The sequence below is a fragment of the Chiloscyllium plagiosum genome, unplaced genomic scaffold (assembly GCF_037043375.1).
Source record: "Chiloscyllium plagiosum isolate Xiang-an unplaced genomic scaffold, Cpla_swu_hap1 HiC_scaffold_20, whole genome shotgun sequence".
NCBI lineage: Eukaryota > Metazoa > Chordata > Chondrichthyes > Orectolobiformes > Hemiscylliidae > Chiloscyllium > Chiloscyllium plagiosum.
The window spans coordinates 20140865-20158714 of record NW_028270158.1 but is presented as its reverse complement, the minus strand read 5'-3'; the positions used below and the strand labels follow the sequence as shown (position 1 = coordinate 20158714).

At 40.3% G+C, this 17850-nt stretch overlaps 1 protein-coding gene across 3 annotated transcripts in view; it reads right to left on the bottom strand.

The window, feature by feature from the left end:
- The window catches only part of card11 (caspase recruitment domain family, member 11), a 278081-nt gene that overhangs the window by 39049 nt on the left and 221182 nt on the right, over positions 1-17850 (bottom strand). For all 3 annotated transcript variants that reach the window (XM_087997712.1, XM_043711897.2, XM_043711898.2), the window contains 2 exons: positions 16185-16309; positions 7514-7629 (listed from right to left, as the gene is read on the bottom strand). In XM_087997712.1, the coding sequence (XP_087853838.1) occupies positions 7514-7629; positions 16185-16309 (241 nt within the window). The remainder of the gene's footprint in view (positions 1-7513; positions 7630-16184; positions 16310-17850) is intronic.

The window sequence follows — 17850 nt, the reverse complement described above, 5'->3', positions numbered from 1 at the left end:
AACACCATCTGCCACTTCTCAGCCCATTGGCCCAACTGATCAAGATCCCATTGTAATCAGAGGTAGCCTTCTTTGCTGTCCACTACACCTCCAATTTTGGTGTCATCTGCGAACTTACTAACTGTACCTCTTATGCTCATATCCAAATCATTTATATAAATGACAAAAAGTAGAGGACCCAGCACCAATCCTTGTTGCACTCCACTGGTCACAGGCGTCCAGTCTTAAAAATAACCCTCCACCACCACCCTCTGTCTTCTACATTTGAGCCAGTCCTGTATTCAAATGGCTAGTTCTTCCTGTATTCCTTGAGATCTAACCTTGCTAACCAGTCTCCCATTGGGAACCTTGTTGAATGCCTTACTGAAGTCCATATAGATCACATCTACTGCTCTGCCCTCATCAATCCTCTTTGTTATTTCTTCAAAAAACTCATTCAAGTTTGTGAGACATGATTTCCCATGCACAAACTATCTATAATCAGTCCTTGCCTTTCCACTTATGTGTAAATCCTGTCCCTCAGGATTCCCTCCAGTAACTTTCCCACCATCAATGTCAGGCTCACTGGTCTATTATTCCCTGGCTTGTCCTTACCACCTTTCTTAAACAGTGGCACCATGTTAGCCAACCTCCAGTCTTCCGGCAACTCACCTGTGACTATTGATGATACAATTATCTCTGCAAGAGGCCCAGCAATCATTTCCCTAGCTTCCCACAGAGTGCTTGGGTACACCTGATCAGGTCCTGGAGATTTATCCACTTTTATGCGTTTCAAGACATCCAGCAATTCCTCCTCTGTAATATGGACATTTTTCAAGATGTCACCATCTATTTCCCTACATTCTATATCTTCCATGTCATTTTCCATTGTAAATACTGATGCAAAATACTCATTCAGTATCTCCCCCATTTTCTGTGGCTCCACTCAAAGGCCGCCTTGCTGATCTTGGAGGGGCCATATTCTCTCCCTCGTTATGCTTTTGTCCTTAATGTATTTGAAAAACCCTTTGGATTCTCCTTAACTGTATTTGCCAAAGCTATCTCATGTCCCCTTTTTGCCCTCCTGATTTCCCTCTTAAGTATACTCCTACTGCATTTATACTCTTCGAAGGATTCACTCAATCTATCATGTCTATACCTGACAAATGCTTCCTTCTTTTTCTTAACCATCAAATTTCTTTGGTCATCCAGCATTCCCTATACTTACCAGTGTTTCCTTTCACCATAACAGGAATATACTTTCTCTGGACTCTCGTTATTTCATTTCTGAAGGCTTCCCATTTTCCAGCTGTCCTTTTACTGTGAACATTTGCCCCCAATCAGCTTTTGAAAGTTTGTGTCTAATACCGCCAAAATTGGCCTTTCTCCAATTTAGAACTTCAACTTTTAGATCTGGTCTATCCTTTTCCATCATTATTTAAAAACTAATAGAATTATGATCGCTGGCCCCAAAGTGCTCCCCCACCAACACCTCAGTCACCTGCCCTGCCTTATTTCCCAATAGGAGATCAAGTTTTGCACCTTCTGTAGTAAGTATGTCCACATATTGACTCAAAATTATCTTGTACACTCTTAACAAGTTCCTCTCCATCTATACCCTTAACACTATGGCAGTCCCAGCCTATGTTTGGAAAATTAAAATCCCCTACCATAACCATCGTATTATTCTTACAGATAACTGAGATCTCCTTACAAATTTGTTTCTCAATTTCCCTCTGACTATTATGGGGTCTATAATACAATCCCAATAAGGTGATCATCCCTTTCTTATTTCTCAGTTCCACCGAAATAACTTCCCTGGATGTATTTCCGGGAATATCCTCCCTCAGTCCAGCTGTAATGCTATCCCTTATCAAAAATGCCACACTCCCCTCCTCTCTTGCCTTCCTTTTTATCCTTCCTGTAGTATTTGTATCCTGGAACATTAACCTGCCAGTCCTGTCCATCCCTGAGTCATATTTCTGTAATTGCTGTGATATCCCAGTCCCATGTTCCTAACCATGCCCTCAGTTCATCTGCCTTCCCTGTTAGGCCCCTTGCATTGAAATAAATGCAGTTTAATTTATCAGTCCTACCTTGTTTTCTGCTGTCAGTGCCTGCCCTGACTGTTTGACTCACTTCTGTTCTCAACTGTACCAGTCTCAGATTGATCTCTTTCCTCACTATCTCTCTGGGTCTCACCATCAACACCACCGCCCCCCCACCAACCAGCATACGAGTTTAAATCCTCCCAAGCTACTCTAGCAAATCTCCCTGCCAGTATATTAGTCCCTTTCCAATTTAGTGACCTTCTCGTGCAGGTCACTTCTACCCCAAAAGAGATTCCAATGATCCAAAAATGTGAATCCTTCTCCCAGACACCAGCTCCTCAGCCATGCATTCATCTGCTCTGTCCTCCTATTCCTGCCCTCACTAGTTCAGAGCACCGGGAGTAATCCAGATATTACTACTCTCAAGGACCTCCTTTTTAAATTCCTGCCTAACCCTCTGTAATCTCCCTTCAGAATCTCAACCTTTTCTCTACCTATGTCGTCATCTCATTTTAAAGCTCTCCCATTTGATATTTGCTTTATCCCCTTACAGTTTCTCCAGAAAGGTTTTACCTCACATTCCTCTGTGAAATTTTTAATTCAATGCCTTGCTGCCTGATTTCAGTAAATAGTCCTTCTTCTGTAAAACATTTTCAGTTTACAAATAAACAACAAATTAGTGGTTGCTGTCATTGTGGTCTCAACTCTACTTTTTTTGTTTTCCCTCCTCATAATCCTTGATTTATTTGTCTACCAAACATCTAACTAACTCAGCCCTGAACAAATTCAATGACCTAGCCTCTGCTGCTTTCTGGGAAAGAGAACAACAGATGAATAATCCTTAGACAGCAAAAAAATCCTTACTCATGTTAAAAAGAAACCCTCTAATTTTTCAAACATATCCCCTAACTCTCAACTCTTCTACAAAGAAGACTTCCTTCACTTATCTATCCAATCAAATCCCTCAGGATTTTGCTTTAATAAGATTATTCATTCTGCTTTTCTGTTTTTCATTCCAAAGTGGACAAGTTCATACAGTATTTCCCACACCATACTTATCTGGCAGATTAAGCAAATGGGCAAAATTTATCTATATCCTCTCGGTGACACTTTACCTCATTTTTGTCAACTTATTTTCCCACCAATCTTGATGCCATAAGCAAGTTTAACTTCCATCAGTCCTTTCATCCAGATCATTGGCGTACATTGTAAATATTGGAGGTACCAGCATTGATCCACATAGAACTCAACCGGTTGGAACTTGCCAATCTGAAAAAGTCTTACCGTACGTACTCAAGTAATAGTTAAATGTTTTTTGACCTTGTGTTAAGGTTAAATTTATGGGGGTCGACTATTACATGGATACTACTTTTGAGGGGCTGAAGTTCTTACCCATCAAAATTCATACCGTATCATTAGCCCAACTGATCTCCAAATGAATGAAGGAGAAAAGAAAATTATGGCAATTCTGAAAACCCGGTACAGAACAAACATCCAGCGGACTGGGATACTGGGAGCCGAGTGGAACAACTGGCAGACTGGAAAGGTGGAGCAGGACATGACAGATGGCACACTGACTCATTAATGTTGGTCAGTTATCTGTGAAGAACTATTGTCACCTTTTACATGAGATATATGGAAAATTCCAGATTATTTGGCCAAAAATAGGGGGTTGACTTTTCCATATTACTTGAGTATATACAGTCGTTATCCCTGCTATCTGTTTCCTGGTAGGTAACATTCTTTAGGCCTGCAGATATTCCCTACAATATCTATGTTTATCTTGCATAGTAACTTTTGATCCGACATCAAATGCCTTTTAGAAATCCAAGATTACCGCATCTATACGTTCCCCGTTATCCATCATTGTCCTCCAAGATCTCTACTATATTAGTCAAACATGGTTTTTCTTTCACAGAATAACGTTGATTTTGCCTGATCCCATTATGATCTAAGTATCCTGCTTTAACTTCATGAATAATGTATTTGAGCAGTTTCTGTATTGCAGCAGTTAGGCTGACTAGCCTGGCCTATAATTTCCTTCTCTTCCTCTCTTACCACAGCACCTCCCTCCTCCCATCCATAGTGTTTCATTTGTTATTTTCCAAACTGTTAATATAATCTTTTCAAAGGCTTTTATTTTATTGTAGTGTTATTTTGTGGTATCCTTTTGAAAGCATCACTGAAGCCAACAATGGGAGAAAAGGACGTAAGTAAATAAGTGATGCATTATGGCCCTGTTAAGCATGGGTTGTGGATGTAGTTTCCTTCAATACCAGATTCCTAAACTCTCACATCACCATGGAAGAATGTTGAACAAAGTTCATTAAGGCTTACATTAAAAAAAAGCAGTCTGCTCCACTTATAGGAAACATACTTTCTGCAGATAAGTGCATAATGAAGAGATATTGATCACAAAACCTAGAGTGCTGGTGTTTAACATTGTGCAAACCAATTGTTGACATGATTTTGTGTCGACAGAGCCTTAATTAGGAATATCCCTCCTGAACCCACTCAATGCTGTACAATTGTTTGTCATCTCATTAATATCAGTGGCCTGTTTCCCCACTGTAAGTAATCTAATCTAATCTTATGGCTGCCTTATGTCCAGTTTAACTTTAAAATAATTAGTTGGTTTTGACATTTGACTTGTACTTTTCATTGGGCTTAATGAATCACAAGAAAAAATGTACCTGCAGCTTGGCCATGCCACTCACTTTGATTCAAGACATTTCTTCAATATCTCTGCCACTGAATCCTTTCAGTGGCATCAACCACAGAGTTGGAAACAGACATCTGAATTTATCAGGTAACAATGCTTTTCAACTGTGGATTTATTCGGTAACAATGCTTTTCAACTGCAAGCACAGAGGCTGATCACCTGCCCCATTGATCTCAACAATCAAAAGGGGAAGTTGGGGGAGGAGTGAGCTTGGGGCATTACAGCATGGCTTCATTTGTATTAGCCTTCAGTGAATGTACACTTGTCACTTACCTTTATTTCTGTGGTGTAGAGGTCCAGGGATTGAAAGGATTAATGCTGCAGAGTACATAAACATCAAACTGATATCTCTTGGACAGGAGAACCTTATTTGAACCTTGGAGTATGGGGGATTCTCCCTCAGAATCTTATGCTTATTTGCTGAAATGCAATAATTAATTGACTTTGGTGTTGCAGGAAAAAAAAATTTTTGTCATAGCTCTGTGTTGTACATATCAAGGCAGTTCACAAAAAATACCAAAGTAAAAGGAAAGTATCTCTACTGCATGAGAAAGGAATGTTGATTGATTGGCAAGCAAACATTGTTTGGGAGAGGGAATACCTTAGATGATACACCAGTTAATGATGACTGATTAGATTAGATTAGGTTAGATTACTTACAGTGTGGAAACAGGCCCTTCAGCCCAACAAGTCCACACCGACCCGCCGAAGCGCAACCCACCCATTTCCCTACACTTAGCCCTTTACCTAACACTACGGGCAATTTAGCATGGCCAATTCACCTGACCTACACATCTTTGGACTGTGGGAGGAAACCAGAGCACCCGGAGGAAACCCACGCAGACACGGGGAGAATGTGCAAACTCCACACAGTCAGTCGCCTGAGTCAGGAATTGAACCCGGGTCTCTGGCGCTGTGAGGCAGCAGTGCTAACCACTGTGCCACCATGCCGCCCACAGTTAACTGTCAAGTTTTGTTTAGATTTTAACTACCCAGGTTGATAAGGCTTTGCCCTAGGAGATTAACTGGTGAGTGGTTTTCATCATTTTTTTTTAAGTTGAAACAGGTGCAGTATGTGTACACGTTCTTGTGTGTGTGTGTGTGTGTGTGTGTATATATGTATGTATATGTAGTTTCCAGTTCATGCAAGTGTAGAACAGAGTGCAACTGACAATCCTAAGTTAACTGACCGTTTAAATATTTGCACATTCAGGATTATTTAGCAAATGTTTTCTAATCGCAAAGGCACAACCAATGTTGGACATTTGTGCATTTGAAAGCATTAACCTTGCTTGTTGTGAACAGATGAAGGGATTTGATATGCTTGGCAATCTTTGAAACATACTCATTACATATTAGCATCTCACTGGCACTGAAATTTCACACACCACATTATTTATTTATAAGGTAGGCAGAACATCTTGCTGTCTGGCATATTGCTTCTATTTCAAATTAACAAAATAGTGACAATCATGCTCTGGCTAAGGCATTAACTTGAGGAACAAACCTATAAGTCAACCTGCTTGGTTTAAATTTTGAACGGTTTAACAGTTAACAGTCAGTCATAATTAACTGGTGAATTCTCCATAATCTAAGAGCATGTGCTATTTCCTCTCTCACATTATGAATCTTGGCTTCCCATTTACTTTGGTAGTTCATGTGAATTGGTCTAAAAGCTTAAAAAATGCATCTTTTTCAGCATTACTCAAGTTTTGTCCGATCAAATGATTGTTTAATGGTTACATCTTGTTTAAAACAAGCTCTTCTCTTTAGACTACCAAGTAATTTGGTCTACTACACTAAATCTAGCAGACCCTGTAGTCCCCTGCCTAGAAAGAGAATTGGTGAAGTAAATCTACCAAATGGATCTTATAGCATTTGAGTTGTAGTGAGGAGTCATCTTATCACAGTTGCTTTACAAACATGAGCAAACTGCTTTCTGCTTTGAAGCCCTGATTGGTGGCACTGAATCTTGCAGACCCTCTTACCAGTTTCCCCCCCCCCCCCCCCACCTCATTTGGAAACTTTTTTTTCTTCACTTCCTCCACCTTGACCACCTCCAAGTGTCACCTGGATGTGGCAGGGGAGCTGGTAAGAGGTGGTGGGTAATGCATTTACTCACCTTCCATGACAGTACTATATTCTGGAGTTTTGCAATGAATGATGCAAGCAGGAGAAAACTCAGTTTTGAGAAGTGTGTTCTCACTTTTAAATAGGCCTTGGTAACAGTGGTAGAAATTGCCAGCAGGTTGTATGTTGAGTTATACCTTTTGGGAAGCAATTCATCCGACATTTTCAAGTAAGGACTCCAAGTTAAAGTTTCCACGCTTCATGCTGATCACACGAAGGAGGCACATCACTTGCCATGCCAAACTTCCATGTCATGTGGAAAAACTTCCCCATTGGATCCAATTCCAATTCAAGAATTTCCTAATTGAAATTTAAATGATCCTGTATTTGCTGGGCAGCAATGGAGTTGTGCTTAGAAGGTATTGATTCGGGAATAGTTTGAATGATATGTTCTGCTCTCCAATTCTTCTCTTCGTGTATCAATTTTAATTTTCAACAATTCACACATTTAATTGACCATTTCCAGTAGGAATTGAGACATTTAACCTGATGCAGAAATTCTTGTTAAAATAAATTGAGAAATCTCTTTAGTCCCTCCCTGCATAAGAAGGCAAATTTAATTCATGACATTGATTGGAGGTGGCAGCTTTAATTAGTTAAAGGCACCAATGTGGAAAGGATCAGACAATACCTGAATCGTTTGATGTTCTTCTCACAGACTCTAATGACGATTATAATTGGATAGATGTCTTTCTTAATTAAATCTCTTGTGCAGCTCAGACCAGCTTCTAGTAAACAATGTTTATTCTGTATGGAAGGAAAAGGGAAAGACAATTTGAATGAAGATCAAACCAGCCAGTTCTCATCACTCTGCAATGACAACTGAGTCTCTCAGAACATAACCTAAACTGCAGAGAGGAGGTTGTGATGAGAATTATGTCAGCCAAAACTTTCAAATTGGCAGTCATGCTCTATATACCCAATAATTTATTAGCTAAAGATTAAACTCTTGAAAAAGCGCATAAGGAGGTCGAAAACACAATTCAAATTAGTATTTCACGCTCATTTTCAGTCTGTTGTCTCAACTTTCTTGTTAGCACTCCTAAAGGTGGTGGCAAACGCTGAGATACTAGTTTTTGTTTTTTTGTTGTTGCAAACTTTCATGTGGTCATTGTTTAAGTACCAGTCAGGATGGAGAGGCTGGCAGGCTATTTGACAAACATAAGTAGCATTGGTGCAAGATAAGAGGATTCGTGAGATGAAGGGAACAATGCTTCAAATCTCTGGGACTAGAGGGCAAATTCATGGAATCCCTACAGGTATGGAAGCAGACCATTTGGCTCACTGAGTCCACAATGAACCTCTGAAGAGAATCCCACCCACTCCTCTCCCCTCTCCTTGTAATCCTGCACTTCCCATGGCTAATCCATTTAGCCTGCAAATCCTTGGATACAATTTAGCACTGCCAAACCACCTAACCTGAACATCTTTGGACTGTGGGAAGAAACCAGAACACCTGGAGGAAACCCATACAGACATGGGAGAATGTACAAACTCCACACAGACAGTTGCCTGAGGATGGAATCCAATGTGGGTCCCTGGCATTGCGAAGCAGTAGTGCTATCTGCTGGACTGCTTCCACCCCTGGAAGTCCGAAGTCCCTAATTTGCCTGGGAAAATGCAATCAGTAATGAACCTACCAGCAATAAACGCTGGAGAAAAATAGCCTGTTACTAGAGCAGCACGGAAAAGGGGAGTTGCAGCAGCAAGCAAGTTGGCCGTCTAGAAGGTTAGGGCTGCTGGGCGAGAGGCAGCAGGCTCCCTAAGGTCAGAGGTCATGGAGTGGAAAGGAAGGCTGTGAGTGAGCTTTAAAGGCAAGAGAAGAGTTGCAGAGGGAACAGGGGAGTTGTAAAATAGGGAGGAGTGGGTTGTGGAATGAGGAAAATAGTCTGGGAGTTGAAGACTGCGAGGGGGTGGAGGGAGTGGTTGGGCGGGGGGGGGGGGGGGAAGGGGAAGGTGGGAGGCAGATTTAAACCTTCAAGTTTTCCTGGTTCTCAATTAACTGAGAATTTCACTGTTGAGGTGATTGAGAAGTGACGTGAAGTCCCTAGCTGAAGGCTGCAGTTGTTCAGGAACTACTAAATATAGCTATGTAATGAACATGGTGTCAATTTAGTCTTGACCGGTTTTATTTTATAAAGAGTGCATGAATGCAAATATATCTCCAAGTGTCTCAAATATTGTGAATTACTCTGGAACAGAGACTATGTTGGAGACAAGCCATTTAGTTGTGACCTCACCAGTCAGCAGAGAGCGTGTTTTGGGTGATGGCTTTTGTGTATAGATGTATGTGTCAGTTACTTTTTATTTTAAAAAATGCCTTTGTTGCTAACTTGAGCAAGCTGGCTTATGTCAATTTTTAAATATTGTCAGGGAAATGAATGCTTTTCTTCTGTGCTGTGGCTTTCTGTTTAAGAGTTTTAGTCATTGAGGATAAATACTGATTAAAAACTGATTTCATTCTAAATATAAACCCAGAGGGACAGTGGAAAATGAAACAAAATAAGACCTCCTTTGGCAGAACTGAAGCTAATCAGATAAGAAAATTTGAATGAGGTATCTGGGTCCATGATCAGGGATGTTTATCATCTGTAAATATAACTTTGTAAAGTATACTTAAATTGAAAGACAAAAGAAAATGCAATGCTTAATGTGCATTGACAGAGATAAAGCTGAGAGAAAAAAAATCAAATTAAGAATGACTGATCAGGAGATGAGTGACAGTAATAGGGTGGTTGTTATGGGGGACTTTAACTTTCCTGATAATGATTGGGAAAGCTATAGTTCAAGTTCGTTAGATGGGTCAGTGTTTGTTCAATGTGTGCAGGAGAGTTTCCTGACACAATATGTAGACAGGCCAACAAGAGGTGAGGCCATACTGGATTTGGTTCTGGGTAACGAACCAGGCCAGGTGTTAGAATTAGAGGTAGGTGAGCACTTTGGGGATAGTGACCATAATTCGGTGATTTTTACTCTCGTGATGGAGAGGGATAAGTGTGTACTACAGGGCAAGAGTTATAGCTGGGGTCAGGGAAATTATGATGCGGTGAGGCATGACTTAGGATGTGTGGCTTGGAAAAGTAGACTCCAAGGCAAGAGTGTAAATGATATGTGGAGCTTGTTCAAGGAGCAACTATTGAGTGTCCTTGATAATTATGTACCTGTCAGGCAGGGAGGAAAGGGTCGTGCGAGGGAGCCGTGGTTTAATAAGGAATTGGAATCCCTTGTTAAATGGAAGAGGGCGGCCTATCTCAAGATGAGATGTGAAGGTTCAATTGGGGCGATTGAGAGTTATAGGGTAGCCAGGAAGGACCTGAAGAGAGAGCTAAGAGCAGCAAGGAGGGGACATGAAAGGTCCTTAGTCGGTAGGATTAGGGAAAACCCTAAGGCTTTCTATAGGTATGTTAGGAATAAAAGAATGACTAGGGTAGGAATAGGTCCAGTCAAGGATAGTAGTGGGAAGTTGCGTGTGGAGGCGGAAGAGATTGGGGAGACACTGAATGAATACTTTTCTTCAGTATTTACTCAGGAACAGGGCATTGTCGTCGATGTGAATACTGAGTCACAAATAAGTAGAATGGATGGCTTTGAGGTATGTAGCGAAGAGGTGTTGGAAATCCTGGAAAAGGTGAAAATAGATAAGTCCCCTGGGCCTGATGGCATTTATCCTAGGATTCTCTGGGAAGCAAGGGAGGAGATTGCAGAGCCATTGGCCTTGATTTTTATGTCCTCTTTGTCTACAGGAGTAGTGCCAGAAGACTGGAGGATAGCAAATGTGGTTCCCTTGTTCAAAAAGGGGAGTAGGGATAACCCTAGTAACTATAGGCCGGTGAGTCTCACTTCTGTTGTGGGCAAAGTCTTAGAGAGAATTGTAAGGGATAGGATTTATGCACATCTGGATAGGAATAATGTGATCAAGGATAGTCAGCATGGTTTTGTGAAGGGCAGGTCGTGCCTCACAAACCTTATTGAATTCTTTGAAAAGGTGACGAAGGAGGTTGATGAGGGGAAAGCGGTAGATGTGGTATATATGGATTTTAGTAAGGCGTTTGATAAGGTTCCCCATGGTAGGCTACTGCAGAAAATACGGAGATATGGCATTGAGGGTGAGTTGGAGGTTTGGATTAGGAATTGGCTGGATGGAAGAAGACAGAGGGTAGTAGTTGATGGCAAAGTTTCTTCATGGAGTGCCGTCACTAGCGGTGTTCCGCAAGGATCTGTTTTGGGACCATTGCTGTTTGTCATTTTTATAAATGACCTGGAAGAGGGGTTAGAAGGTTGGGTGAGCAAGTTTGCGGATGATACGAAAGTCGGAGGAGTTGTTGACAGTGAGGAAGGATGTGGCAGGTTACAGCAGGATATAGAGAAGCTGCAGAGCTGGGCAGAAAGGTGGCAAATGGAATTCAATGTAGCTAAGTGTGAGGTGATTCACTTTGGGAAGAATAACAAAAAGATGGGGTACTGGGCTAATGGTCGGATACTTGGTAGAGTAGATGCGCAGAGGGATCTTGGTGTCCATGTACACAGATCTCTGAAAGTTGCCACCCAGGTAAATAGTGCGGTGAGGAAGGCATATGGCGTACTGGCTTTTATTGGGAGAGGAATTGAGTTCCGGAGTCCTGAGGTCATGATGCAGTTGTATAAGACTCTGGTGCGGCCGCATCTGGAATATTGTGTGCAGTTTTGGTCGCCATACTATAGGAAGGATGTGGAGGCACTGGAACGGGTGCAGATGAGGTTTACCAGGATGTTGCCTGGTATGGAAGGAAGATCGTATGAGGAAAGACTGAGACACTTGGGGCTGTTTTCATTAGAGAAAAGAAGGTTTAGGGGTGACTTGATTGAGGTGTACAAGATGATTAGGGGGTTAGATAGGGTTGACAGCGTGAACCTTTTCCCGCGTATGGAGTCGGGTATTACAAGGGGGCATAGCTTTAAATTAAGGGGGGGTAGATATAGGACTGAAGTTAAGGGTAGGTTCTTCACTCAGTGAGTCGTGAGTTCATGGAATGCCCTGCCAGTAGCAGTGGTGGACTCTCCCTCTTTATGGGCATTTAAGCGGGCATTGGATAGGTATATGGAGGATAGTGGGTTAGTATAGGTTAGGTGGGCTTGGATCAGCGCAACATCGAGGGCCAAAGGGCCTGTACTGCGCTGTATTCTTCTATGTAAAAGAGCCAAGTGAAATGAGTGAGTAAGAAAACAAAGTAAAGCGATTGGTTCAGTGATGGTGGCGAAAAAGAGAAATCAAAAGAAAAAAATAGTCTCAAAAAAGATTTGTTCAAGAGTTTCTTCAACCACTACAGTTTTATATTCTTCTGAAAATTATCTTTGGATTTTGATAACTATTTTACTCTTTGCTGTGCTTGGGCAAGATGTAAAACAGGTAGCTGATTTAGCGATCTCCCACATTTTGAGGTGAAACAGCACAGATTATATGTTCCAATAAGGAGAGGACAAGTTAGGAGGCAGCTTGGAAAATTGAGGCAAGAAGAACTGAACACAGAATAGATTTGCATCAGGGATTTATGTAAAATCACACCCACAGAGGCATTTAGCCCAAATAATCTGGTCAGTGTTAATGATCTACACAGACCTAATTGATTGGCGTTAAGGCCCTCCAAAGTCATTATCCATCATTGATAGTACTTAGCAATTTGTTGCTAATCTTATTTTAAGTCTGTGCATCCCAGGCAATTTCCTTTCCCTTGCAAGTAAACTTATTTTATTTTTGTCTATTTTCATAAAAAATCGTGACCAGGTATATAAAGAGATTTAATTTTCAGGAGATTCAAAATGTTACTGAGAAACTGTTTCATAAATTCAATTCCAGAATAAAAAGGGAAAGTTTTAATTACATAGCTTCCCCCACCCCCACCCCTCACCCAAACTTGTTGATTGTGGATCATGGTCCAGGCAGCCATTTTGATAAATGTCAAGTTGATGCTTAGGGAAATTAAGCCTTAGTACAGATAATGGATGCTAATTTATTGAACTTGATGTTTGATTAACGAGTTAAAACACTTGGGACGACTTGACTTGCATCCCTCCTTTCATCATTGTGATCAGAATTGGTTGAAATAAACAGTCATTGATTAAAGATTAGGGTGAGTTTGCACTGGCTCATTTCCAACAAGCCCCTAGACACAAACTGACACATGAAACATCTTCACATTGAGCGATAGCTGGCATTACAGGGGAATCAGAGTCACTTTTCACTCTAACTTGATGGGCAGATGAGGAGGAGGGTGGACAGGAAAATAAATCTTTTCACCACATATTCTGCTGATCCACAGTTCTGCTAAATGACTACACTCTTAGCTCTACTGGTGTAAAAGGAATGCAAAATTCTACTACAATGTCAGAAGGAAATGTAACTGTACATCAATGGAAGCAGAGAATCAGTAAAGCCATTCATATTAATTTAAAACCATGAACAATTTTGTTGCATTGCTATGAGATTCTACTTTAACTCCATCTTGAATCCAAGGTAACTAGCATTTAATAAAGCATATTATATGCCTCAATGCTGTACGCACATCAATTTGACAAGAGTGATGCTTGTCATTTAGATAGATATGGCAGGTTTGTGTGCATTATAAGATCCCACCATTAACTATGCATGATTTATATATTTATTTATTCATTCATTCATTGGTGCAGAGGGGAGTGTTTTTTTTTTCCTTAAAGAAACCAGGAGAACTTGCTCTACCTCCAAGATGATGCTACATCATCTTCATTCGAAAAAGTCAGGCAAAAATGGGACTTTTATTCAATATCTCATTACAGCACCAAAAATGCAGCTGTCCTTCATAAGATGTGATCATGTACTTGGTCTTAGAATAGAGGCTATAATCTTCTGACTGATATGAAAGTATGACCAACAAAATAAAGTTTAATCTTATGGCGTGCATCTCACTAGTTCACAAAATGTATCAAAATTATGCAAAAATAATTTCAGACAAACATGCTATACTATTTAATGTAAATAAGGCTATGATTGCTGCTGTGTGATTTTAAAATATTGAATCCCCCTAATTTCAATTATCCTAACAACTGTAGCAACTCTATATTTCACAATATCTCACAACAACAACTTACATTTTAAAGGGCCTCTTCTTTTGGGTTGTTTATTCAATATTACTTTATAGACAGAAGGAACAAAATTGGTGCCTCACAAAGGAGGCAAAGTCACAAGGGTGACCAAAACAGGGAGTTCCTTTAAGAATTATCTCAAAGGAAGAGAAAGAGGTGGTGAGTTGAAAGGTAATAAGCTCCTGAATTTAAAGACTATGAAGTCTGGTGTTTACAAATGCAAGATGTTTTAGAATGTTTCTGCTTTAAACTGTTTCTTACCTTCAACTGAAAGTTAAAAAAATGTCCTGGAGTGGGGATGGTGAAATCATCTGCATGGAGACAAGCCCATGAGATCTAGTGGTCATAGGAAGAGAAACTCAAGCCAAAATCCATATGAAACCAAGTGCCAGTCTTCAACTCCACACAAGATATGAAGCTGATCGTTCAGTATTGAGGCTCTCAGACTTGGCCTTTGATTGGTTTCTCTCCCCTTCCAGGTCTAAGCAGAATGCTGGTGAGAATAGAGTTGATATTTGAAGTGATGGAACTTGCAGAGATTTAAGGACCATGGAATCATAAGATTGAAAAGACTTGAGTAAGGCACAATGTTGCTCAGACAATTGAGTGAAAGGAATTTCAAAGAATAACTTGAAAGCTTGCCTGGCTTGGCAAATGGAAAGGAGCATATTCAAAAGCCAAGACAAGTTTGTAACTAAATCTAGAAGGCATCATTTCCTGAGTGCATGGTCTCGTATATAAATATGGCTTAACGCACTTCTGCTAGCATTAATTAAGTAATGGGAAAATTCCTTTTCTGCAGATTATCTAAGTGACCTATTAAGTAATGTTATTAATTATTTTGCTCTTTACAGCAAAATTCTTAAACCATGAAATCTTGACATTTGTTTCTTTTAAACTCATTGCTTGGATCTTCATAACCTTGAAGTAGAGATATCTGTCTCCACAAGAATTTTAACAATTGCTGCCAATAACTTATCATAGTTACAAACAACTTTTTACTGTTATCACAAATGAAAATACAAGTGAAAATTCATTCACACTGAGTCTACATCCACCAGCCTCTGAAATTTAGCTCTTCCAAACTTGTAACTCTATTCTATTCCAGACTAAGGTCTGTTCCTATCATCACTTCGGTCCCATGCTGAAAATTTTCTCCCAATCCTAAGCCTGTCCACCTTTGTTTAACACCTTAATGTTGTTTTTATTGGAGTATGAGTTGTTCTTCATCTAAAGTTGGGCAAAGGGTGAGGTAGCTATTGGTAGCTTTGCTAAGTCATAAAATCATAAACTAATCAATTCTGTACCACTTTCTCTTTAAAACACCCTATTCATTTCATCTCACTCCAATGCACTCTTGCAAATGCTGCAAATTTCTTCTTTCCAAGTATTCATCCCTTGAAAGTTGCTGATGTCTGCTACACTCTCACCCTATCATTCCAGATCTTAACAACTCAGGCAAATGCTGATATAAAGCCTATAATCTTAATTTTTATAATTAATTTTAACCTGTATTCTTTCATAATTAATATAACTGCTGCTGAAAACAATTATTCCCTGCCCTATTCTTAAGAAAACCCCTCAGAAGTTTAGATACTTTTAAATGTAAAAGCTCTTTGCTTGTTTGATTTTTACAGCTGGACAGACAGACAGTTTCTTATTTGCTGTATTGTCAATGACTAATTCTGCTGTCCAGACTTAATAATTTGACGAAATTATTGTCTTCAGTCCTCATCACATACTTCACCCCCACCCCCATCATAAATTTCATTGCTCTCCTTGGCAACTATCTGAGGCTGAACCAGATGGCGGTCAACTTCTGTCATATCTGGCTCCACGATAAGCTTTCAATTACACATCCATTCCACTAAGAGTAATCTATTTTCACCTCCATAACACTGCCTGTTTTCATTGCTGTCTCAGTTCATCTGCTGCTCAAATCCTCATCTGCGCTTCTGTTACCTCCAGACATGGTCCTGCCACATTCAACCCTGCGTAACCTGTGGCTCGGTGACAAATTTTGTTTGACAATGCTCCTGTGGAGACCCTTGGGATATGTTTATTATTTTAAAACCACTGTACAAACAAGCTGCTGTTGCTTCAATTTTGTATCTTGGCAGCAAAAAAACAATATAACAAGTACTTTTTATTACCCACAGTATTTAACAAATATAGCAAAAAAAAGTAAATGGGTAAGCTTCATTTACCTTGGCAGTTACAGCTTTGATGTTAGCAGGCATGACACATTCAAAGGTGTTTAAATGCTTTTCTCTGGAGAAGATAATTGGTTCTGACTTCTGTTTCTGCAAATATTCTTCTTTGTTTAAAATATCTAAAGGGCAAATATTGAAGTTAATGAAATAATCCAACCCATTGTTTGGACAATGATTTCAGTGTTCTTTGCAAACTCCCTCCCTCTCCAATTTTCTCCCCTACGTGCCGTGAAGTCAAGTGCTTACATTGGAGTAAGATTTACCAGACTCCTGAAGTAACTGTTCTATTTGGTTATTTGTCATGGCAGCAAACTCCCAAGAGGACAGAGGAAATGTTTTAGGGATGTTCTCGAAGAGATCAAACACCAACTAATGGCAGTGCCTGGCTTCAACCAAATTGGAGAAAGCCCATTCAGGAAGGCACTAAATGCATAGAGACATTTCATCAGGACCATGTAGAGGCAAAGGCAGAGCCATTAGAGAGACCCCCACAACTGCAAACAACCCATACACTTGAACATCAAGTAGTTATCTGCCACCCCATCCTCCATTTGGTACAGTCTGCAGATCTTGTGTGTTCTGCTCCTCGGATGCTGCCTGACCTGCTGTGCTTTTCCAATGCCACACTTTTTGACTCTGATCTCCAGCATCTGCAGTGCTCACTTTCTCCTAGATCTTGCATGTGACATTGCAGCCACCTCAGACACCAAGAAAAAAAATGACAACTTCAAAACCTTTTGCTACACTCCTTTACCTTCCCCGTATGTTGAGCCTGGGCACCACCATGCCCTTCCAACATACTGAATTATCATAATCTCATTTGCTAGCTGCAGATGCATATTCTTCCTAATAGAATTACTGATAGTGACAAGCACATAAACCCAGGCTGATTTTTATTTCTACCCATCAGCATTCATGCCAATAACACTCTGCAATGTAATCTTACTTATATCAGCTGAGGAATTCTAACATCACAACAAAAAACGTTAACTCTGTTTCTCAGATGCTGCCTGACCTGTGGACTATTTTCAGCATTTGTTTCTCAGCCAACGTGCATTTGTCAAGTAAACAACTGGCAAAGCCCCTTGTAAATTGTAAGATTATAACCAATTGGATATATTCACTCAAAGTTGGCCCGACTGGTCTAAGCTTGTGTTTATCATCTGCACAAACCTCTTCCCACTGTCAGCACAAAATTATATATCTTTGCAGCATAATCTTCTATACTGATGTTTTTCAAACCTTTTTGTGACCCCACTTTAAGGTTTCACCACACTTGGTACAATCTAAGTATGAAAAGTGGGGAGGGGATTCAGGGAATAGTTGTCCAACAGGATATAGCAGTGAGCCAGACACAAGAAAACAATTAAAACATCGACTATTTGCAGGCTCTGTTGGTTGCAGCAATCGGGGTTCAAAGTGTATTTAATTAGGACGTGCCCCGATAGAAGATCTCACTCATTTAAATGAACTTTGCATTATCCAACCAGAGTTCTTGCTGCAAAGCCATTGCTGCTTCAAAGTTTAAGACACCAATTTCTTGTCTCATAATTCCACAGTGTCACAACTGGCAATCTGGGAACCACTAGTCCAAGCCTTTCTTCGGTAAGCTTTGCCTTTTTCCTCAAGCTATTATTTGTGATTGAGTTCTAGTTTCACC